The 25,693-nt window shown below is 32.1% G+C and overlaps 1 protein-coding gene across 3 annotated transcripts in view; it reads right to left on the bottom strand.

Moving 5' to 3' along the window:
• Positions 1-25,693, bottom strand: part of Gsk3b (glycogen synthase kinase 3 beta) — a 170,626-nt gene that overhangs the window by 46,092 nt on the left and 98,841 nt on the right. For all 3 annotated transcript variants that reach the window (XM_015478461.2, XM_015478460.2, XM_048803256.1), the window contains exons 4-7: positions 18,757-18,867; positions 13,236-13,366; positions 9,328-9,434; positions 4,775-4,872 (exon numbers count right to left, since the gene is read on the bottom strand). In XM_015478461.2, the coding sequence (XP_015333947.1) occupies positions 4,775-4,872; positions 9,328-9,434; positions 13,236-13,366; positions 18,757-18,867 (447 nt within the window). The remainder of the gene's footprint in view (positions 1-4,774; positions 4,873-9,327; positions 9,435-13,235; positions 13,367-18,756; positions 18,868-25,693) is intronic.

Raw genomic sequence — 25,693 nt, 5'->3', positions numbered from 1 at the left:
CACAAGTAATAATAAATGTTGGTAGGATGAAGGTATACACATACATTGTTGGTAGGCCTGCAAATTAGTGCAACCACTCTGGAAAGCTATATGGAAATTAGGAAGGATAGTAGAACGAAACTGACATTATTACCTTATGTACATATATGACTGCACGACCAAAGTAATACTATAACATGTACAACCAGAAAAACGATAAATTATACCCCATTTATGTATAATATATCAAAGTACATAAATGAATTCTACTGTCATGTATAACGAATTAAAACAAATAAAAAAATATTTAAAAAAAAACAGGAATGGAACAACAATGTGACCCAACTATCCCACTCCTAGGTGTATATCCAAAAGATCCAAAATCAACATGCTATATGGTTACAGTCATATCAATGTTTTTAGTACAATTCATAACAGCTTAGCTATGGAACCAACCTAGATGAATGGATGAAGAAAATATGGTGTATATATACAATGGTGTATAACTCATGAAGAAAAATAACATTAGGACGTTTGCTGGAAAACGGGTAGAACTGAAGCCCATCATGCTAAATGAAATAAGTAATATCCAGAAAGTCAAAGGTCAAACGTTTTCTCTAATAAGCAGAAGCTAGTCCAAAATGGGGAGGGGAGTGTGTGCCTGTGTAGGTGGGTGGGTGGGTTCCATTAAAATAGAGAGAGATTGGTGGAATGTAAAGAGGGATAGAGGAGGTGGGAGGAGAGAATGGGATAAGCGAAGAACAGTGGGATGAATCTGACATAATTCTCTTATGTACATATGAATACAACACAGTGAACTAACTTTTATTTATAACCACAAGGTACTAATTAAAAAAAACTATAAGTAAATAGCAGAAAGATCACTAAAGTAGAGGAAAGGGAACGGGGGAGGGAGGAAGGGAAATTAGAGTAAATTCTATTCTACACTCTTGTATCAAAATGAATCCTAACTTTATATATAACTAAAAAGAACTAATAAAAAATTTTAAAAGATTATCTAAATCTCACTGTGTTTTATCTTCAAATTTCTTACATAAAGTTTCAATTAGAGATATGATTTTACTACTTCTTATCTATATAAAAGCTATCTATCCCAATGTCATAATTAATTAGTTATCACTGAAAAAACTAACACTTCAGTAAAATTGTTTTACAAAAGAAAGGAACTTTGTCACATAAAAATTTTATTATTGCAAATAATTTAATGTCACTATTTTCAATGTTAGCATACCAAATTTAGAAGATAGTTTTTACAACTATAATTACTAAAACTAGAGAAGCTACTGAAATTCTATCAAGAGGTAGAACTTTGACTAATTCTGCCCTAAAACTCTTTCTTTCAAAAGCAATGGTCAAATTATTACTAAAATATAAGTTAATGTTTATGGAAAAAATGAAAGTATATTTCTAGGCATATTAATACATTTTAAAATCTTTAAAACCTTACAAAAAGTTGTTTTCCCCCCAACTCTCAGTTTTGTGATGTTTTAATCCAGAAACTGAACTTGGGACTGTAGTTAACCTTTCCTTACTTAAAATTTAAATTCAGAGAAAATATGAGTAAAACCTACAGCAATTCTAGGTCTGGAAGTGCTTCAACTTTAATTCATTTGGGCAATTTTGGGGGACATTTGTCACTTATTAAGAGAATCAATCATCAAATGTTGAGAAGCCAATGTCATGTAAACTTCTTTTGAAAAGCAATGTCACTTTACCTTAATGATATTTTTTTCAGAATCTTATTATGAAACTCAAAATATAATCATAAATGAAATCTATGTAGTCATTAAAAATACACTTCTGGACATGAGAAAATATTCATATTTATATAACTATTTTTAATAATGTGACATAGCAGTAATGATTGTTCTTTTCTTTAAATATGTGTGTGTCTTCTTCAATGAGCATATAAAATTATATTATAAAAGTAACTGTCATTAAAAAATATTACCCTTGGGGCTGAGGTTGTGCCTCAGTGGTAGAGTGCTTGCCTATCATGTGTGAGGCAGTGGGTTTGATTCTCAGCAACCACATATAAATAAAATAAAGGTCCATTGAAAACTAAAAAATCTTTTAAAAAAAAAAAAAATCACCCTTACCAAGATTACAAAAGCTTTCTCTCTTTTTAAAATAATCCCATTTCTATGCCTGATGGCAGAGGTGCCAAATGACAATGTTATGTCAGTGAATATATGTCTGGTACAGCTTTTTCCCATTTGATTTTTCACCACACATATGAAACCACATCAGATATTTCTTGGGGTTTACTATGTCTACTATGTGTTTAGGAAGATATAAATCTATACTTAAATTAGAATTAAACTAGTATATGTTTAAGAAAAAAAAAATCTTATTATCCAAAAGTTCTAACAGAATTTTTCTTTTCTTAAATGCTGTGAAATCCAAGCCTCTTTTAGCTATACAGAGATCAACTGATATAAAATTCTTATCTGATAATTCTGTAAATAAAATTAACCTCAGAAAGTTATGTTTTGCATGCCAAAAGTGATTTTTCATGACTTTGTTATATTCTAATTTGAATTTTATTCTAAATATTTTATGAAAGCTTTCTTATTAGAGGACCTAGAGGAACATTAAAAAAGGTAGCTAGCTGGGGCTGGGGTTGTGGTTCAGTGGTAGCGCACTCGCCTGGCATGTGTGAGGCACTGGGTTCGATCCTCAGCACCACATAAATGAAAAATAAAGATATTGTGTCCACCTAAAACTGAAAAATAATTTTTTTTTTTTTTTTTTTTCAAAAGGGTAGCTAGGGGCTGGGATGTGGCTCAGTGGTAGAGCACTTGCCTAGCATGTGTGAGGCCCTGGGTTCGATTCTCAGCACCACATATAAATAAAATAAAGGTCCATTTATAACTAAAATAAATATATATACATTTTTAAAAGGGAATAGTTAGAATTAGATAAAGTTGTTCAATTTATAAAACTGTGTTATTCATGCTATAAATTACTAGCATGAACATCTGAGCCAATAAAATTTAATAAACAACATATACAACAACCATATCTACTTATATATTCCCAGGCAATTTCAAAATCATGAAAAGGTAATGATCTAGCAGCTTAAATTCAATTCAAACCTTTACTGAAATCTGCTTTGTACCTTTAGACATTAAAACATGACAATAAATGAAGTCCCTGCTTACAAAGTTTAACTGTGGCAAAACTACCACATAAAAAACTTCATGCAATTTGCTATATGATTATCCACTTTCAGTTTCCACTTAAATTCAGAGAAAGGTATCTATTTTGTGTGGCGTTAGCTAATTCCAAATACTCCAAGAGAATACCTATGAAGTTTTCAAAGGAGAAAAGAGCAAGCTAACAGAAAAGAACGGTTTAACATGGATTCCCTAATTACCATAAAGACTAAGGGTTCACGACTATTATTTCAAAAACACTTGAGAACTGAACTGGGGATCTGAGACTGTCCTCCATGGAAAAGTCAAATCCATTCTTAAAGCCCTGATTAAAGTTAACAGTTTCTACTGAAATCTAAAGTTAAATTAGAAAAAAATTAAATTATAATGACTAAAAGTGGCACAAACAAGCTCTAGATAAAGGTTCATAAGATATTATGGCAGATACAAGGTATGGACTTACCAAATAAGTTGAGCAATTTCATTTGGATCATGTATGAATTAATTAATAACAAAATAAATCATTGCGAAATTTAAAAATAATTTGTAGAGAAACGATACAATTCTATGAACAAATGTTTATGACAAATAGAACAGCAACATGCCTAAAGAATTATAGCATATGAGTTCAAGTATATCAAGTGAAAGCCTAGGGATATAAGAAATACTAAATGGCTGTACTAGAGCAGGGGTCAGGAAAACCACAGAACCCACTCTGTTTCAACAGGGCTCAAGAATTAAGAATTAATTTTTACAGATTTGTAATCAACTTGGTGATATGGAATATTAAATTGAACTACAATTAAAGAAATATTTATACCTCCCAAAAAGCATTTATTCTTCTGATTAATAGACCTACATTACAAATAAAAACAATTGTGCTCATTTCCTATTACATTTTTATTAATAAAAAAGAATGCAAATATGTTTTCTATTTCATTATTTAAGTACATATATAACATCTTTGATTCTGCCTTTTGGCCCACAAAGCCTAAAATATTTTATATAGCTCTTAATAGAAATAGTTTGCCCAATTCTGTATTACAGCACTATTAATTTTAATAGTGGGAAGCATTTTTAGACTTTTAGAAAATAAAGAGAAGTCTCAGCTGAAAATTGCAAAAAATTTTATGGACAGTAAGGAAGATCAAGGATCTCACACACTGGTCTTTTCAACCACATTTGCACACAATGACAACTAGCAAAATCCCCTTGACTAAAAGAAAAAACATTTTTATAGAATGAAGTATAAAGCTTTAAAATAACTTGATTGTAGTCCTATGCTCAAATGCTTGAAATTATAGAGAATTATGGCTCAGCATAATAAAAGCTGATTTCTAGCTGTCCAAATATACAATGGGCTGCATCTCAAAGTAGTAATCTAATGCTTTGAAACAGATCCCTTTCCTGCATCAGACACAGAAAATAGATTTTCCAGAATTATTCAACATGAAGTGGGTTCTTTTACCTGCTCTACACCTGAATTTGCAACATGATCTTGAATCACTTTCTCCATTTTTTTAAGTTTCTTGCACATGTGTGTTTGTGTTTGTGATATATTACTAAAACAGCATCAAAATTACTTTCAGTTAAAAACTCAAATTCAATCTTCTCACCTTGATTATTTCTACCAACTGATCCACACCACTGTCCCCTGGAAATATTGGTTGTCCTAGCAACAGCTCAGCCAACACACAGCCTGCAGACCATACATCTGAAGAGAACATAAAGATTTATTAGACTCTGAAACTTAAGTTGAAAAAAAATGTATATATTTTCTAATTTTACTTAAATTACGCTGATCACAAAGCAAATATCACAAGGATTGTATAATCCTAAACAGGATTTTAAAAAATACAAAAAATTTCCCTAATTCAATTTTAAATTAGTGTTACACTTAACAAGGATGAAATAAGGCCAATGAGAATATTCCAATAAAGCATAAAGTATCATTTTCAACTACCAGGTCTTCAAGAGAGGATTAAAGTTCCAAAGCCACAGAATGACTGTGTACTTCTCTACTTAAAAACAGTCAAAGTGACACAATCTCTGCATGTTAGGAGATGCCTACAGAGGAGGAGCAATACAGGGTTCAAACTCCCACAGACACTGTGTTTTAAACCAATGAAAATTCTGACTTTTAAATGGTTGACTTTTATGTGAGATGACTGACAGAGAAATATGCTTAACTATATCATCATTCTAAATGCAAAGTAATGACAAAGACAGCAAGGTATATATTTCATTTCAATTTCATAAATCATCAAAAATAATTCATTTTTAAGTCAAAATGGGTATCCCAAAGAGAAAACTTTTAAAAATAATGTAATCAATAAATTGAATAACAATAAATTTTAAAAATTAATTTAAAGCACACATCTGGCTTATCTAGTATATTCTTGGTTTATATCTATTATCCTTGACTAATCATTAATAACACCCTCTTTCTGCCAAAAAAATATCTGAAGATAAATTAACTGATATAAGTGATCACTCCAGTTAAATTCTACTATTAACATTTCCTGCAAAGAAAAGCTATTTTTCAGTTTTCAGGTTTCTGAGATTCCTGGGTTTTGTATGTACCAAGACTGAAGTACTTTAGGGAGATGAACATATATTATTGCTATATCAAGACTGAAGTACTTTAGGGAGGTGAACATATATTAGTGCTAGATAGGTTTTTCTATCTACACGTAGGGAAGGAGAATAATAGTGAATGGTATGGAGATAGTACATCTCAAGAGGGATTCAAAAATCTCTGCTCAAGTGACTACTTTTATTGACCTAAAACAAGTCATAGATTTCATTTGAGAAAAGCCAAGTTGATTTTGTTCAGCTCCAAGTAATGACAGTCAAGACACTGGTTCTATAATGTAGACCAAGACAGTCAGTCCTATGTGTTACCTTAAGAAACTGCTCAATGGAACAAATGTGAAAACCTACTAGAGACTCTTTATTTCACTCAAAGCCAATTGTACTAAATTTTACAGATCCAAATGGAAAAAGTACATCTTACTAAATATTTTATTTTGATTCAAGTTTTAAATATTTCCTTCCTATCTGATTAGATAGAAGTTAGTGTGCACCTACTTTTTTCCTTAATAATACTGAATAATTCATCTCATAAGGCAAGGTCAGAAAAATTACTGGGGAATGCATTAAAAAAACAACGGAGAATGTAATAGGAGGATTCAATATAAATATGGAAAACATGAAATAAAATCAAGGAATACTATTACCTAGTAGTTCTCACCAAAATTAAAAATCAAAAAATTCGGCGACAACTATACTAAGTACCCTTTGATTCATGTTAAGTCAGTCAAAATACTTAAAACCAGGTGTTATGGTTTAGATGCGGTGTCCCCCAAAAGTTGATGTGTGAGACAATGTAAGAGATTTGGAGGAGACATGATTGGGTCATAGTCCTACCCTCATCAGTGAATTAACCCTCTAATGGGATTAAATGAGTGGTAACTGGAGGCAGGTGGGGTATGGCTGCAGGAAGCGGTTCATTGGAGGTGTAGTTATGGAGTATATATTGGTATCTGGTGAGTAAACTCTCTCTCTCTGCTTCCTGATCACCATGTGAGCTGCTTCCCTCTGCCACATTCTTCCACCATGTTGTTCTGTGTCACCCCTAGGAATAAAGCCGGCTATCTATGGATTGAGACTTCCAAAACCATGAGTCCCTAAATAAACCTTCCTTCTTTACAATTGTTTTCACCAGATCCTTTACTCACAGTGAGAAAAGCTGACTTAAACACCAGGGGGATACCACAACTTTTTTGTTCTTACTTCACAGGACAAAATGGGGAGCTCTCCAAACATAAAAATTCAACTAAACAATAGGTTCACGCACCCCCCCCCCAAATGTTCTGGTCCATTGAAATTTAGTTATTTGGGGTTTGAGACACAGTGGCATTCTGTTTCATACTTAACTCTTATTCATGATAAAGTCATATTTCAAGACCATCTAATTTAACACATTTACTTCACAGATAAGGAACTTAAGGCACGATAAATGTAAACAACTTGTCAAAGGAAAAGCTGCTGATAGCAGAGCCCTAGACCTGGAATCCACCTTTAATTCCCAATGAAGACAACACTGTCTCAAAGTCACAGAATAACAGTTTCTTCAAGAGTCCATATGCTTAACTATCCTAAAAAGAAAGCCTTTGTTCTGATTCATTCATCTCTCAGTAAGATAATATAATCAATCTTAAGTGACTATCATTTCTAACATTATTCTTAAAAGTGTTTTAAAAATGTTCCTGTATTAGTATACTTCCAAATATCCTTTTTTTTTGGGGGGGGGGGATGTTTACAATTTTTTCAGAGCCTTAAGAGGCAGATCAAATCTAGGTTCGCTAGGGCTTCAAAATCCCTAGTTTATATAGACATTCCATGTGGTAGATGATAAGAGTTATGAGACTTTTTCGGATGAACCAAAGTGCGTTTATTTTAGGTGACCTGGGCACAACTCATTCCTGTGTCATTTCTGAAGATCATTAGTATCATATATTTGAATAAAATATAAAGTAGCTAAAAAAAATTCAATGACATTTCCAAAGACAAATAGGTAAAATTTACTCTAGGGGCCATTCAAATTAACAAATGCCACAGAAAGAACATCACTTTGCATTTCTATAGCACTTTCACTAATATTTTATGGACTCTCACAGACACTAACAAAGGTAGGTAGAACTGTTAATATCTAATTTCAATCTTACAGCTCAGCTAAGCACAATATTACAAGATTTGGAAGTCAAATCCAGGTTGAACTCAGGGAAAATATTCTTTGTACCACATCTCATTTGTCTTTTAACATATTACCACATAACACAGACATTAGCATTACATACACACAGTGTTATATTCTCTCTCCCTTTGTGCAGCAGTTCTCAAAGTGTGCTCTGTAGAACCCTATGTCTTCTGGATATTTTCAGAGGTCCTGGAGAGCAAACCTATTTTCTCAAAGAATATGCTATTTCACTGGGTAGAAATTTGCACTTGATGTACAAAACAAATGGTGGATAAAACTCCAGTCCCTTGGAACAAATGAAAATGTAATCCAGCATATCCCTTTTTGGCAAAATGAAAATGAAAATGTTAAGAATTTTTATTTGTATCATAAAGTCAAAAAGTTTCCAAAATTATTGTTCTTTTTCTTTCTTTCTTTCTTTCTTTCTTTCTTTAAGTTTTCAGTACTGCAGGGTTTTGGGGGGGCTGTGTATTTATTCTTTTCTATGTTCCAATTTTGGACTACAGAATTCTAATCAGAAAAAACATATAAGAATAAAATAATTTTTTGTGTCCACTTGCACCATATAGCCTAAGCTTGCCCCTTGTTTCTTAGTTTCCTATTCATGTACAGCTGTTCATGTATGGTCTGTATTTTAACCAGGGTGCTAAAATGGGGAAGAAAAGGTCAATAGAGACTTCAATTAATTGTCTCCATTCATATCCTTCAATCACTAAACATCTCTGCTACAGACTTCTAAAGAATCAGTGAGCTGGACGCTGGGGTTGTACCTCAATGGTAGAGCACTTGCCTCGTATAAGTGAGGCACTGGCTTCAATCCTCAGCACCACATAAAATAAAGAAAGAAAGGTATCGTGTCCATTTACAACTAAAAATAATTAAAAAAAAAAAAAAAGAATCAGTGATCTTGGTTGAACTGCTAATGATTTATGCTGACCTGAAGTTAAATAACCAAAATAAGATAGCATGGGATGAATTCAATAATATGGTCAGCCTCTGTTATTAACAATAACCTGTTAATTATTGTTAATAACCTGTGTTATTAACAATGAAATAACATTAAATTCTCTAACTGGCAATCAAGCTCAGAACTGAACATTTCAGGCAAATTTAAGAAAGGTATACAACTTAGGATTTGAATCATTAATAAAGTAAAAACAAATAGATAACCAACTATAGCTTTATAATTTTAGTACTCAAAAAAATCCTAAAGATTACAAAGTGTATTATAAATTCTTAAATGCAAAATTTAAATATATGTACGTATATTTCTACATCTCATCTTTAAGAAAAAATATAGGTAACACCCTTCTTTCTAGGCCAGTGAAAGTAGATTGATAATAATGAATTGTTAAAACCAAGATGCAATTAATAATTATAAACATTATATTCAGATTCAGAACTTACCTATACTAGAGGTATAATCAGTGGCTCCAAAGATCAACTCTGGTGCCCTATAGTACCGAGAACAAATATATGAAACATTGGGTTCTCCTCGGACCAGCTGCTTTGCACTAATAAAAATATAAAAAATAAAAAGTGTTTAAAATTTAAACTTTAAAGGAACTTATAATTATCATGCACAATACCAAATGTTTATCTTTTAAGTTTCACATCATTCCAATCATCCAATATACAAAAGAGAAAATATGAACCATAACTATCCCAATCTACAATTTTCTCACATTTTTTTTCAGTAAAATAGAACAGAGATTTTAAAAGGCAGAATGGCTCAATTGTTGCCTAATAAAAAAGTGATTAAAAAGTCAGAAAAGAATAAATGTTGAATTTCTTCTGATTCTGTTTCCCAAATTCTACTTCTAAAATATTAAGATGGAAGGGCACAAAATGAAGAGACACCTCTCTCAACCAAAAGGCATGATAACAGATCAGAATAGAAGAAGGAATATTTCTAATTCAACATATCCTTACAATTTTACTTCTGACTCAGGATGAATATCTGAAGGAATACACACCTAATCTCTTTAATTTCCACATTTTGGTTTATTTATTAACTGTTTACATACTCATTATCCAATAAACTACAAAAAGATAGGCCTTAAACTTTAGGGAAGAAATTATTCACAACCTACAAATTCGGTCTCTTGTGGTAAGTCTATGTGTTCTCTTATTTCAACTTTAACTCTAAAATACTTTGTAGTATGTATTTTAAACATTATAGTAAATTGTACTTAATATATTTTGAGATGTCTCTGAAGAAAAAATAAGCTGCTACAGAAGCTAACCATTTAAATAAGCTGCTACGAAAGAAGCTAACCATAATAACATCAAACATAGATACAGAAAATAAATACATGCAACAAAATTTTAAAAAGTAAGTGCCAAGAAAATTGTGACATAAAGGTACAGGAAAATCAGAATAACAATGGATGAAAATAGTCATAAGGATTTTGAAGTCTAGGCTTTCTTTTCTTCAATTTATTTCTAGTCAGTGATTACTAAATGACCTTAAAATTTTTTTACCCTTCATCACCATTTGGAGGGGCAGGGGGTACTAGGGATTGAAATCAGGGGCACTTGACCACTGAACCATATCCCCAGTCCTATTTTGTATTTTATTTAGAGGCAGGGTCTCGCTGAGTTGCTTAGCACCTTGCTTTTGCTGAGGCTGGCTTTGAACTTGTGATCCTCCTGCCATAGCCTCCTGAGCCACTGGGATTACAGGCCTGCACCACTATCCCCTGCTCATCACTAGTTTAAAAGTTTATTTTTCACCCTTTCCCTCCCTAAGTACTGACAAACAAAAATTTCACGAATCAAAAATGAAACGTATTTTTATGTTTTCTAAAAATTAAAACATTTCATTTCAAGCAGAGGTGATAAGAAACTTTTCTACCTTTAAAAGTCTACTTTTTAAAACAAAATAGATTCCAATTACAGTTTAAAAATTCACTGCAAGTCAAATGGTAACAATGAAAGCTTTGTAGTCTATAGACTCTTTCACTACTTGATACATGTGTCTACCCTCTTTCTCTTACAAAATAAGGCTGTTTGTAAAACTCCCTACTCAAGAGAATTCTTAGCCCATGTAGCCCTTCAGCTACCTTCAGGTGCTGTTTCACCCAGTAAAGAATTAATAATAAGACATTAATACTGGTCTGTTCAAATCTCCACCAACCTAGTACCTAAGAGTATCAAGTGTCTCTCAAACCCTACTTGCCCAAAACAATTTTGTTAAAAACCAAGAAAGCACCTTTGTTATCAAAGAGTTTATAAAAATGCAGTCTTACCATACAAATAAAATCTCTGTTCCAAATTTATTAGAATAAAGTCTAGGCTTTCTTTTCTTCAATTTATTTCTAGTCAGTGATGACTAAATGACCTTAAATTTTTTTACCCTTCATCACCATAAACTGTCTAGTACAGACAGTTATCCTGTTAGTTCCTCTCTGGTATTATCATTTAAAACAGTCTTTTGCTCTTTTCTGCCCTGAAGAGATCTCTCTGTTAACTTGGATTTTTCAGGTTTTTTCATCCTTATCACAAATTAGAACATAAAATATTATGTTCTAACAACATGGCCAGTCTCAACTGTGTTTTGACACTAAGAGAGAAAAGAAACTACTAATCTTGGTGTCACAGTCTTTTTAAAGTACTTAGCAGTCAATTATTCTCAGTGGGAAAGATATGCATAATGATAAAACTCATCTAATTTGGGCAACTATCCTACAAAAAATAAGTAGTCATACTTTATTTTAAGCATCAAAAGTTTTGATTTTTTTAAGTTTTTTTTTTTTTTTTTTTTTAGTTGTAGGTAGACACAATACCTTTATTTTATTTATTTATCTGTGGTGCTGATGATCAAACCCAGGGCCGCACACGTGTTAGGCAAGCGCTAACAATCCCAGCCCCAAAGTTTTGATTTGATTTTTTTCCCACTTTTATAGTTCAAAGGACAGAGTTATAGTGAGCTGTGTCCTAGGATAGGTGTTTAAAATTAGGAGATAGTAAAATGGGATGGCTGAAAGAGAATACATTTCTGAGACTATTAAGAATTAATTTATGATAAGCAGATGTGCTTGGTTTTTAAGGATCTCTCTACTACAGCCTGTGGAAAATATATCCTATGTGAAACCTAAAATTTGAACTGTGGGATGTGAAAGTATTATAAAGAAGTAAGAACACAGATACTACCAGGTCTGAGTCAATATGTAATCTACAAAGTTAAGTTGAAAAATAAGAATTTGTGATAAGGATGAAAAAACCTGGAAAAGCCAAGTTAACATAGAGATCTCTTCAGGGCAGAAAAGAGCAAAAGATTGTTTTAGATGATAATATCAGAGAGGAACTAAAGGATAACTGTCAGTACTAGAAGGGAATATAGGCTTGACTGCATGGAAATGGAAAGGATAAGGTTTTATTACCAAGTCACAGTATATTACCAAAGAATAAGTTTAAGAATTCAACAAATTTGTAGGAATTTACATAAAAGAAGGGAGAATAAGAGATTACTAGAGGAAAATAAAAATAAAAGTTTCAACTAGATCCACCTTTTACCTTATTCCTGAATTGAGGTTAATTCTGAAGTTAAAAGGATACATAGCAATGTATAAAAAAATATTTTAATTAGTTCTTACTGAAGAAATTAATATACACATAATATACATTTGACCAACACTCAAATATAATCAATGAAAAAGTGAGTATCCCAACTACATTATATTCCCCAAATTTCTCTACCCAGGGGAAATATTATAGATTACATATTACTTTAGAAACAAGTTATATGCATGTGTGCATGCATATATATATATATGGATATACATATATACGCATACACACATATATATTTTGAAATGTATACACACACACACATATAATCACAGTTTATTTTTTTAAAGCAAAAGGTAGCATACTACACAGTCTTGACCTTGCTTTTTCTATTTAATATTTACTAGAAATGATTCCCTTCTAGTTCATAAGGAGCTGCTTCATTCTTTTTCTTGGTGGCATGTATAACATTTTATTTGTATATATCTTAAAATTTTTTTGACATTTTCTTACAAATAGATATTTATAAACAATGAATGATTAAAAATCTCTGTACATACAGAATTTTGTAAAATAATATTTTCAATGAAATAATTCCTAAAAGTTAAATTGTCACTTAAAAGAATACACACACTTATAATTCTAACAGAAATAATCAAAACTAGCCTTACAAAGAATTGCATTAGTTTATGCTCCCTTAGTAAGGGTCTAGACTGAAATTGGAAAAGGAATATATTTAATAAAATGATTATTTTTTGGGACAGGGAGTGATAGAAAAGGTGCCGAAGGGGAAGCCAGCTTACCTTCCAAAATCACAGAGTTTTAAGACAGCTGTATCAGGATCCAACAAGAGGTTCTGTGGTTTAATATCCCGGTGGCAGATTCCAAAGGAATGGATGTAGGCTAAACTTCTGAACAGTTGATACATATACAACTGGAATAAATAATGAACATTAATTGAATACTTCTATTTCAATCAAACTAGAATCACTAAGCCACAAAATAGTAACATTCCCAACACAGAACAGGTGAATACTGGTGATTACTCAATCTTCTTTAAACAAGTTTCATGTCATGTCTGTATGAATTAGCTAACTTAAGTATCATTAACCATGTATTTGTACCATCCTTTAATAACTTAAAAAAGGAAACCTGACAATGAGCTTTATAAGCTCTTACTTACTAACATCTTATCTCCAACTAGCTAAGATGAGTTTTTATTTAAAACAAGATATAAAACTCAAGAGAGATATCCCAAATCCTATGACTCAAAACCAATATTTGGATGAGAAGCCAAGTCTTCTGATTTTTTAGTTCATCATTCTTTCTAGTATGTCAGGCTGCTTAATGTGAAAAGTATTTCCAATGTCATCTTCAGAATCTTTTTTTTTTATTGATATGTCAGTTTCTAAGGTTATTGAAAACTCACAGGTGTGCTGAAAAAAATTAGCAATTACCTATCAAAACATCAGTAATCCTTTAGTAGCATCACCACTCTTTTTATTAATATCCTTCAGAAATAAGATTTTAAATACCATTTAAAAACACATGCCTAGGTGAATACTGACATCACCTTAAAAGATAATTTTCTTCAATTCTACTACTAAAAGAGATATATAGTTGAAACATACTATAAGAATACCATAATCCTGCGCTGGGGCTGTAGCTCAGTGGCAGAGCAGTTGCCTAGCATGTGTGAAGCACTGGGTTTGATCCTCAGCACCATATGGAAATAAATAAAATAAAGGCCTGCTGTCCATATACAACTACAAAAAAAAAAATTTAAAAAAAAAGAATACTAAAATCCTCTGTTTATCCAAAGGCCAGTAGTGATCTAATTCACTCCCTCCCACCTTGGATCTTGGGTTCTCTTTGTAAAAATTTTTAAATAATTCACTTTGTAATTTTTCTGGCTGCTTACCTTCTGACCGCTAGCCCAAAATTAATTACATGGCAAAAAAATTGTGAAATGATTCAAGCCAAAGATAAGAGTGTCTTGGTAAAATAATGAAAATTTGAAAATGAAATAAAATTAAAAGATACAGGTCAGATTAAAGCATTGACATATGATGACATATGACTTGTGATAAGGGTTGGATTACTTAATAGGAAACCTACTTTCCTTCAGAGGCATGACGGAAACTGCAAACAGGTGAATTTCAATACATCTTTAATATTAATATTAAGTTGGAAAAGTTTAAGCCTTCTTTAAGATGAAGTATGACATAAAATGCAAACATAAGGTGAATTCAATAAGATCAGCACTTGCCACTAAACTTAGAATTAAAATATTCAGGTATTCATGTATCTTTTTTAAAACTATGTAATTCTATAAAAGTGTATAATTGTTCACAGAATCAATCTCGAAGTCTTAAGATGTATTCTGCAAGTTTAATTCTTTATCACCTAGAAAATGATCTATAAGCAACTGAATTCACAGGTACTCATCTACTAAAATAAAGATTTTACCAACTCTATGAGGGTTTCAACATCTACGTCAGCAAAAAAACAAACAAACAAACAAACAAAAAAAAAAACAAATGAAAACAAAAAGTTTTCTTTAAAAAAATGCTAAACAGCTTAAATTAGGTTAATTTCAAGATGACGTTTTACTATATTCTTTCATCTGAAAGATAATCTCCATTCTCTTCACTTGATTCTTTATTCTTTAGATTAACAATAAAATACTCATTTTCACATCTTGTTGTTGTTCCACTTTGTAAAAGCATACTTATAAGAAACCTAAAAGGCTTTCTACAGAAGTTAGGCACTATTCTAGTGCTTTATATGTATTATTTCACTTAATCCTGGAACAACCCCATGTAATCCATAAATACTACTATTATTTTATTTTATAAAATAAACCAGGCCTTTCAGGTAACCAGGCCCAGAGAGATTAAATAACAGCCCACTATCACATTTGCAATCTTCTGTAATGGTTTGAGGATGAATACTCCTCTTTAAATTTTACTTTCTTTATTCTGCCATATCTTTACTCTAATGAACCCAATTTGAAATATAACGTATTATTTTAACAATTTTTACAATCACTCTGTGATATATACATTTCCCCTTATTTTTCCAGGAGAGGAAATTGAGGCTCAGTGAGCACAGTAATAAAGTTAATCTAACTCAAGGCCAATGTACTCCCCTCTGTGCCACCAAATCTGTTTAAAATAAATAACAAAATAACAAAAATGTATCCAGATCTCTTATGTATTCAGACCTTGTCCTTAAACAAGTTAGTTTGTTTTCCCAATTATTTAAAAACAAACAAAAAAACCCACTTGAAGCTGGGTGTAGTGCACACATCTATAGCCCCACCTACTCACGGGGCTAAGGCAGGAGGATCATTTGAGCCCAGGAGTTCAGAGCCAGCCTGAGCAACATAGTGACACCTCACCTCAAAAAACAAAACAAAAAATTTAAATTCATACCAATGATTGGATAGCCATGTGTTTCAGAATTACATTTCAAAACATACTTAGTTCTGAAAGATGCACAGCACAAAAACACAGGCACTCAAAACTTTTTATCTTATAACTATTATCAACTACAAAAAAGGCAATAGAAGTAGAAAAGGGGTGAAGAAACAGGTTCCAAACAATATAGTCAGAGAACAACTCAACTCACCTAGAAAAAGTGAAAGTAAATAATCACAAAGAAATGCATTTTCCATTTTGGTAACATGTATGCCAAACAAGTCCTTATTAGATGGTGATCATAAAAGAGTTGTATGTAATTTGTCACTTTTATTTCCATCTCCCAAACTAAGATTTTTCAAATAATAGGACTACAATTAAACTATGCAATATAAATAAGTGAAGGAGCTCAACTCATAAATTCATTAACTGTAGACAATAATTTTTCTCTTTTCAGGACTTTAAACATACAAATAGATTTGTATCTCCAGAGAATAATACCTAGGGCCAAGAGTTCTGATTCTGAAAGAGCTATAGTTAAAAAGAAAAAAAAAAGAAAGAGCTGTGGTTATTAAAAAAAAGAATAATTCCTTTTTTTTCACAAGGAGGAGAAACAAGTACGAGATTTCTTTCCAGTATGTCAACTTCAATATGCACAATTTAATTTTATTTTTTAAAGATAGAATGTCAGAGATGAAGCCCAACTATATGCTGGCAAAATATGAAAATATGGAGTGATCTCCAGGATATATTTTTCAATCCAGGAAAATATAAAAGAGATCTCCAGGATGTATTTTTATACCCCCCCCCACCCCCCAAAAAGAAAAATTTATACATTTAGAGAAAAAGGGACTAGAATTGGGTAAAATAATTACACACTGCTTGTTTTTTAAAATGATATAATAAACTGTTTTAAAATATTTAAGACCATTTAACTGGTAGAAGGAACACATAAAAGTTAATCTTCTTTGAACATATTTTGTACTTTGTTTTTTTTTTTTTTGAATTTTTTAATATTTATTTATTTTTTTTAGTTTTCGGCGAACACAACATCTTTGTATGTGGTGCTGAGAATCGAACCCGGGCCGCACGCATGCCAGGCAAGCGCGCTACCGATTGAGCCACATCCCCAGCCCAATATTTTGTACTTTGAAAGCATGTAAATATTAAAACATGTAAATGTTAATTTAAAAGTAAAATTAATTTAGCATTTTAAAATTACAACTATAATAACAGTAAAATGAAATTACAAAGCTTAATGAGGTATAATCACACAAAGAGAGTTCTTCAATGTTGCTTTAAAACAGATACCTTGGTTAATTCCTAATGGGATTGAATGGGAGGTTAAAAAATGCTTCAAAAAGATCTTACATTATTGTCAGCTAGAGGTGCTAACAAGTGGGTGATTATAATGCTGTCATTGAGAAGTGAAATTTTCAGTGTTAAGTGTGGAAGATTATCAGGGTTTAAAAAAATAGACTCTGATGTCATGTAAAACTAAGAAGAACCAATAATAATTTTTAAAAAAGATATGATTTTTAAAAACCCTCAATTTTAATTGGAAGTATCAATATGAATTTATTGTGTAATTACCCTTGGGGGAGAAAAACAGATGTGTTATATCTTTGAAAAAATTACCCACATCTCCTAGCTCTTTTTACTAAAAATATCCAGAAGCAGTAACCAACCCTATAGCATTTAGCACCTCCAGCATTTAGACTGTGATATCTAAAAAACATTAGTTACTAAAAGAACATGGTCTCCTTGAAGAAAAAGTTGATTCCAAGTATGAGAAAGAAATGTGTAAGATGAACCTGGAACACTATTCTAGAAAACAAGAAAGCTATCAAATAGTATGAACAAACAAACAAACAAGAAAACACCCAACTAGTCACCTATGAAGGATGTTATAGAACCAACCAATTCTAAATTTTGCTAAATAATAGTAAGGAAATCAAATATGTACCTGTCTTTTTATATAAACTGTACTTTATAGAGTACAGATAAAAGTACATGGGGGACTGGGGTTGTAGCTCAGTGGTAGAGCCTGGCATGTGTGAGGCACTGGGTTCAATCCTCATCACCACACATTTTAGTTTTGATTACTAAAACTAAAATAAAAAAAGATTAAATGGGGAAGTTTCTCTTTATGAAAGAATTCCAGCTCTTAAGATGAAATAAAAACATTCAACAATAACATTTTATAAGGCCTGTGTGGTGCTGCACACCTGTAATCCCAGCAACTCGGGAGGCTGATGAAGGAGGACCACAAATTCTAGGCCAGGGAAACTTAGCAAGGCCCTGTCTCAAAATTAAAATGGTCAGGGATGTAGATGAGTGGTAAAGTGCCCTTGGGTTCAATCCCCAGTACCAAATAAACAAATTAAATAAGTAAGATGGCATCAGTATTAGAAACCCCAAATTAAATAATACTAAATAAATAAATATATTAAAATGTTTAAAATTGCCAAAAGTTTAAATTTCTGCTACAGATACAATAAATGTACCTATAAATGTCAATAAGACCTTAAATTTGAACATATTTATAAGTATATAATTTTATGTGAGTCTACATGATATGTTCCTATTTTGGTCTGTGGCACAATAAAGATCAGAAATTAAATGAAAATAAGCAACAGATAGCAGAATAAAAATCCAAAATTGTCTATGAACAATTCACTAAAATTTATCAGAATACCTTTAATATGTGTCATGAAAGTTTTAAAAGTGAAATCTCATTATTTTAAAACCATACAAAAATTTACCAAACTCGCATTATCTACCTTAGCAGTTTTTCCTCCCTGAGAATTAAATGCAGTAATACAATTTAAAAATATCCTGTATTCACCCTGGCTCACAACAAATATTTTCCAAAATGGGAAATTGTTCCATTTTTACATACCTTGACGTAGATCACAGGGAGAGTCTGTTTGGCTCTACTATAGTGTCTGGCAACTCTGTATACTGTTTCCGGAACATAGTCCAGCACCAGATTAAGGTAGACCTCATCTTTCTGAAAAGGTTTATTCAAAACAAAAAACAAAACAGATTACAAATTGGCCTTTCTTTAAATACTCAAAGTAAATTCCCTATACATTCACTTGTTCAGATTTTTAAATAAAAAAATTGTGTGTTCAATTTTAATTACACAAAATTATTTTAGAAAATAACCAAAACAGTAAAAACAAGTGTACACACCTTAGTAATAATTCCATGTTAAAAACATGGATGTTTCAATACTGTTAAGATTCCCAATCATATTTAAACTATTATTTTGTTTACCATGATTTTCAAAGATATCGCCAATCACAAAATTTCCTATCTTCTAAGCTGAGAATTAATGTCTTCATATCCTACCAGTAAAGCAGTATGGTAGTACTGAATTGAGAGCTAAGAAAAACAGATTTCTAGCATTAGCTCTGATGGAATTAGTATGTGCAAGTCAATCACTGTAGGCTTCAGTTTCATCAGCTGTAATTTGATTAGATATTGTTCAAAATGTCTCTACTGTCCAGTTGGATATGGTGGTACATGCCTGTAATTCCAGAAGATTCAGGAGGTTGAGGAAGAAGGATCTCAAGTTCAAGGCCAGCCTCAGCAACTGAATGAGGCATTTAGCAAATTAGGGAGACTGTGTCTCAAAAAAAAAAAAAAAAAAAAAAAAAAAAAAGAAAAGAAAAAGCAATAATGGATTCAGTTCTGGTACTAAAAAAAAAAAAGTCTCTAATCTCCACAAAAAAGATTTTATGGTTACTTAATAGTATATAATTAGTAAAATAATCACTTGTGTTCTATAATTAACTGTAACAAAAAGAGTAACTCTTAAGGAAGTGAGTTACCACATAAAGGTCATATGTTTAAATATCCTTCCTTTTAGCAGCACAAAGACACCAACTCATGATCTGAAGAAGGGATTCCAACCAAATAAGAAAGAGGAACAACCTGTACCCTGTTCATGTAAATGATATCAGTTAGATAAATCAAAGTAGAAAATGAAGCTGAGAATCTATGAGTGGGAAAAACTACAGGTAAACAAACTTCCATAATTTCCAAATATGAAATTATCTTAAGCTACCAAACTGAAGTAGAGAATTTAAATTTTCAGCATTTACTGTACATCACTAGTCACTGCAGAGGAATTAAGTGTGCAGGTATAAAAGAGGCAATGAAAATTGAGTATGCAAGGAGGACTTCAGGTGGAGTGAAAACAAATCACAATGTGAGGTCAAAGTGAATGGCAGATACAAAGAGGATTCAGATGTCAAAGTTTTCTTTTTTTAAAAAACTCATAATAACAGGCTGAGGTTGGGGCTCAGTGGCAGAGCACTTGCCTCACACATGTGAGGCACTGGATTCAATCCTCAGTACCACATAAAAATGAATAAGTCAAAATAAAGATATTGTGTCCATTTATAAGTAAAACCTATTTTTTAAAAAACTCTTAATTACAACTTTTTTATTTTAATAAATCATTTGAGAAAAGTTAATTGTGATATATTTATTAACAACTTGCAGATATGCACAGCATTGGGTTACAATTTATTTCATTTGCTAAACAATCATTCTAAAAGGGAAGAATACAAAGAATAAAAGACTACTGTTGTGTTCAATGGTGGTTTTCTTGTAGTAAGACTATGAACTCTGTCCTTTATAAGTGCTTTATAAGTGCATTTACGAGGGGTTGTAAGGGCAAATACCTTCAATAGCTAATTAACAAATGTAAAGGTATAGCCAAACTCTGTAAAGCAGTAAGGGACAGTGGTTGGTCAACCAGTGGAAGACTTAATTAAAAGCATTCACCCCCCCCCCCAAAAGAGCAATATGCTACCTAGTCAAATAAAACATATTAGGAGATAGATTTTACAGTCAGCATATAATCTCTAATTTTAACACAGCCAACTAAGATTGACACAAACCTAGGAAAAATGGCTTAAAATGGAAGACTGAAGTTTAAGACTCTAATGGGCTAGAATGAAAGACCAAATTTACAACATGAAATGTAATAGAGCCCTATCAACTTATTATATAGAGGTCTGGGGATGTGGCTCAAGAGGTAACGCGCTCGCCTGGCATACACGGGGCGCTGGGTTTGATCCTCAGCACCACATAAAAATAAAATAAAGATGTTGTGTCCACCACAAACTAAAAAATAAATATTAAAAAATTCTCTCTCTCTGTAAAAAAATAAATAAATAAATTTATTATGTAGAATGATAGACCAGACAGAATCAAGATATACACAGCAGTAATCCATTTGCAAAGTAAATGATAGGTGTAAATGACTAGAATGGAAAAGGAGTCTCGTTGAGAGATTGCTAATGAAAAACATAACACAACAACAGGATATGACAGAAGTACTGTGTTGCAGATTTCAGGCCTCATTTAAAGTACTGATGATATCCCTTTTTAAAGCATATTTTATTCATGGTAGCAGCAAAGTGCAGTACATCAAAGGACGGTTAACAAATAATGTATGCTATAAATTCAACACTCTAATTTATTATTTTATGAAAAATATGAAGGCTCAAATAAATTATCTTTTTAAATTTATAAATGTTTAAATGTAAATTAAAGCCACAACAATAATCCCTGAGGAAGGGGAGAATTCAACCCTCCGAAACATAAGAGAAAAGGGCTGAATTCAGCATTTTTAGCACTTATAATTTCCTGAAACATTCTCAGGGTCTGCTGTTTTCTTTTCTTTTTATTCTTTTTTCTTTTTGTTTGGTACTGAGGATTGAACTCAGGGGCATTCAACCACTGAGCCATATCCCCAGCCTATTTTGTATTTTATTTACAGACAGGGTCTCACTATGTTACTTAGTGCCTTGCGGCATTGCTTTGAACTCTCAATCCTCCTGCCTAGCCTCCCAAGCTGCTGGGATTACAGGCAGGTGAAGTGGCACCCAACTCAGGTCTGCTGTTTTCTTAATGTAATCTCTCTTGGATTACCTGACTGAATTCTGGAAAACTCACAGATTAGTTGTAAAAGTTAAAAGCTGATACAGAAATAAAACACATTAAAGAATAGGACTTCAGATGTAGATTATAAAAACACTTATTTCACACCAACATGAGGAAGTACTAAACTCAAAGAGGTGTTACTAGGCTTCCAAAACTGGCTAAGAAGTCACTGCTACTTTGAAAAGAATTATATTTTTATACAAAGTGGGTCTTATTCAAAAACCTCAAAAAAAACGAAGGTATAAATTTAGACAACATTTTTTGCATATTAAAGAAATTTAAATGACAGGACTTCGATTATACCTAACAAGTCAAAAACAGCAGGGGTAACTCTAACATGTCTTCAGAAAATAGATAATATTTTTATGCCCAGATAACTTCTGAGGTCAAGAAAACAAAATGGCTTAAGGCTACAGTTTTAAATAGAACCATGGTGGGATACAAAGCAGTGTATCAGAGAACGCAGTAATAAGGCATTCAACCCAATGTCATGGTAGACCAGGATTCTCCTTGGAATCGGGTCAAAAGAACTTCATAACAGTTATCTTTCCTCTGATGGGTAAAATGGGCTAGCGAGATGGAAATAACATGAAAGGCAAAGGGTATGCATTAGGGCAAATCTTTTCTGCTTTGAAACTTTGGGGAAGGAATGGAAAGGGGAGGTAAGCAGCTAGCAAACAACAAGTAAGGTAAGCTTTCTCCCCATCTGACATCTTAAAATAAATACCCAAATTACAAAAAGATGTTTTTTTAAAAAAACTGCAAATGTATTAGAAGAAAATATGAGTGTTTCTGCAAACCTTGGAGGACAAAAACAGCTATAAGCTATTAAGGAAAATATGCCAAATTGGTTACATAAAAATATGAAACTTTTATATTACTTTAAAAAAATCACATAAATTATTTCTAAAAACTATGATAATTAGGAGGAGAATAATTATTTCAGTTACACATGTCAAAGGACGAATTTGTTTTTATTTAAATACTGAATAAGACAAGACCAATATTCAAATAGAAAAAAAATGGAAAGAAAGGTGTTATGGTTTGGATATAGAATGTCCCCAAAGGTTCACGTATTGAAGGTTTGGTCACCGATGCAGTAATATTCAGAGGTAGGACCTTTAGAAAGCTGAGTGGATCATGAAGGTTCAGACCTCATGAGTAGGTTAATGCACTGATGAGTAGGTTAATGCAAATCATGAATCATTTGATGGCATTATTGAGAGGTGGTAAAAACTGTAGGAGATGGAGTATGGTTGAAGGAAGTAGGTAATAGGCAGCACACCCTGGTAGAGTATATCTTGTCCCCAGCCCCTTCCTCTCTCATTTGTTCTCCGTGCTTACAGTCTGCCATGAGGTAAGTGGCATTCCTGTACTGTATCCTTTGGCACTGATGTTTTGCTTACTTCAGGCCCAAAGCACTGGAGCCAGCTGACCACAGACTGAAACCTCTGAAATCATGAACCAAAATAAATTTTCCTCCTCCAAGGTTTTTTGTTTGTTTTGTTTTGTTTTTTTCCCTCCCTTTCAGGTATTTTGTCCCAAAGATGAAAAGCTGACCAACACAGAGCATGATGATAGATAGTCACACAAATAGCCAACAAAAATGTGGAAAGATGTTCAACCTTACTAATAATTAAAGAAATATAATAAAAAATATAATGAAGTTACCATTTTTCACCTATCAAACAGGAAAAGATAATTCAATCCTAAGAAACCTAAGTATGAGAAAAGGTCACTTTCCAAAATGCACCACAACACCATTCTGGTGGAAACTCAAAACTCATGCAACCTTTTGGGAAAGTAAATAGGTTAACCCATTTCAGCCAAAAGTGAAGACATACAGACTCCCAATTTGACTCAGCAATGCCATTTCTAGGAATCAAGTTTATGAAAACAATTGTGCATGTATGTGTGCCCTTATGCATGTGAATAAAATTCCTTGCTATTTGTGACTTTCACACAGGAAGGAAGGTAGAGAGAAAGAAAAAGAAAGGGGGGAGAAAGCTACAGATTGTAAAGTTGATGAGGTACTCTTTCTATAACTTAGAAGTTTCATTTAATTAAAAACACAATAGCTGGGTATGGTGGTGCACACCTGTAATCCCAGCAACTCAGGAAGGAGACTGAGGTAGGAGGATTCCAAGTTCAAGACCAGCCTCAGCAATTTAGCAAGACCCTGTCTCAAAATAAAAAACAAAAGGGGCCAAAGATTTAGCTCAGTGGTTAAAGACCCCTGTCACCAGTATTTCCCCTATAAAAAAATTAAAACATTTGCTCTTAATATTTATACAGTTAGCTATAATCACATCTCCTTGTCTCTTAGATGAATGACTCAATAAATTGTTCTTCATCTTTTTGGGGTAGAGAACTCTTTCAGAATCTAATAAAAGATACAAGCTAAGTCTCACTAAAAAATACATAATCTTTAGTAATGATAGTTGAATAAGGACATATTATAATAGAAGCAGTAGTAATAATAGTAGTAGAAGTATTAGTAATGATAATAAAAGACACAATCATTTGAGAAGGGTCACACATCTTTTGTAGACCCAAAGTTTAAAACACTGGTTTGAGTGATTCTATGGGAAGGTCATTTAGCTTCTCTCTGCTTCCATTCCACAGGACTGTTGTGAGGATTAAATGACTAAATAAAAGTAAAGTGTTTAGATTAATGCCCTGGAAGGAATATATTAATTTTTAGCTATCATTACTATTACCTCTACTACTATTATTATTGCTACAATAACAATTTTTACTACTGCTACTATTACAATATTCCCTTATTCAAGCATCATTGCTAAGGTATTTTTCAATGTTACCTTTCTGGTATACTGCTTCTGCAGAAATTCACATTCTACGCTAAATAGAAAAGCATATTATAAGACTCTGATATCAGACTGCCTAGGGTTAACTCCCAACATTTTCATTTATAACTGTATAACTCAGGTAATTTAAATGGTATTTTCTTGGTTTATTTTTCTATAAAAATTGAGATAACAACAGTAACAATTCTTCACATGGGGTATAAGGAGGTTTAAGTGAGTTACAAAGTACAGGTAAGAGCTCAGGGCAATATCTGATGCACAACAAGTGTGCTATTTTTGCTATTTTAAATGCTATTTTTTGCTATTTTTGCTATTTTAATATTTGCTATTGTAAAATGATAAATTAATGTTTACATGCCAGGTGCTATAAGCACTGGATAAACATTTTTAAATTTGTTCCTTACAAAATCTCTACCATACAGAAGGCAGGGGACAAACTTACAAAAGTAAATATCTTGCCCAGAGTCATAAGGTGCTATCATGTGGCACAACTGGAATGGAAACCCAAATATTTCTAGTTACCAAGTCTTTAAAATGACAAGGTGAAATACAACACAAAGAAGCTCCCTAAAATGGACATCTCATTCAGCCACTCTGAAGTCAATAAAAATGTTTACCTAATATTATAGAAATAACTCTTTTAACTACACCCAGAGCTGAAAAATGCTTATAGACAAAAACAAGTTAGCTACAATTCTAAAATTAAAAATAACCAAAGGGAAATAGAGAATATTACATAGTACAACTTAACAGAATATTATGTAACTAAATATTATGATGTAATAGGGGAAGTTTAATTAGATCATTAATATTCAGAAAGGTTTTAAGTAGTTAAGAATATATACCTATATAAACATGCACATATGGAATAAGATACATAGAACTCTCAAAGATTAGGACAGTGACAGTGAAAATATATATATATATTTATATATATTTTTTATATATATAATATATATATATAATATATATATATTTATAATATATATATTATATATATATATTATATATATATATATATTATATATATATATTTATATATATAAT

The sequence above is a fragment of the Marmota marmota genome, unplaced genomic scaffold (genome assembly GCF_001458135.2).
Source record: "Marmota marmota marmota unplaced genomic scaffold, marMar, whole genome shotgun sequence".
Classification (NCBI taxonomy): Eukaryota; Metazoa; Chordata; class Mammalia; order Rodentia; family Sciuridae; genus Marmota; species Marmota marmota.
Note: the sequence above shows the minus strand (reverse complement) of the source record. Positions and strands in the feature narration are given on the sequence as shown.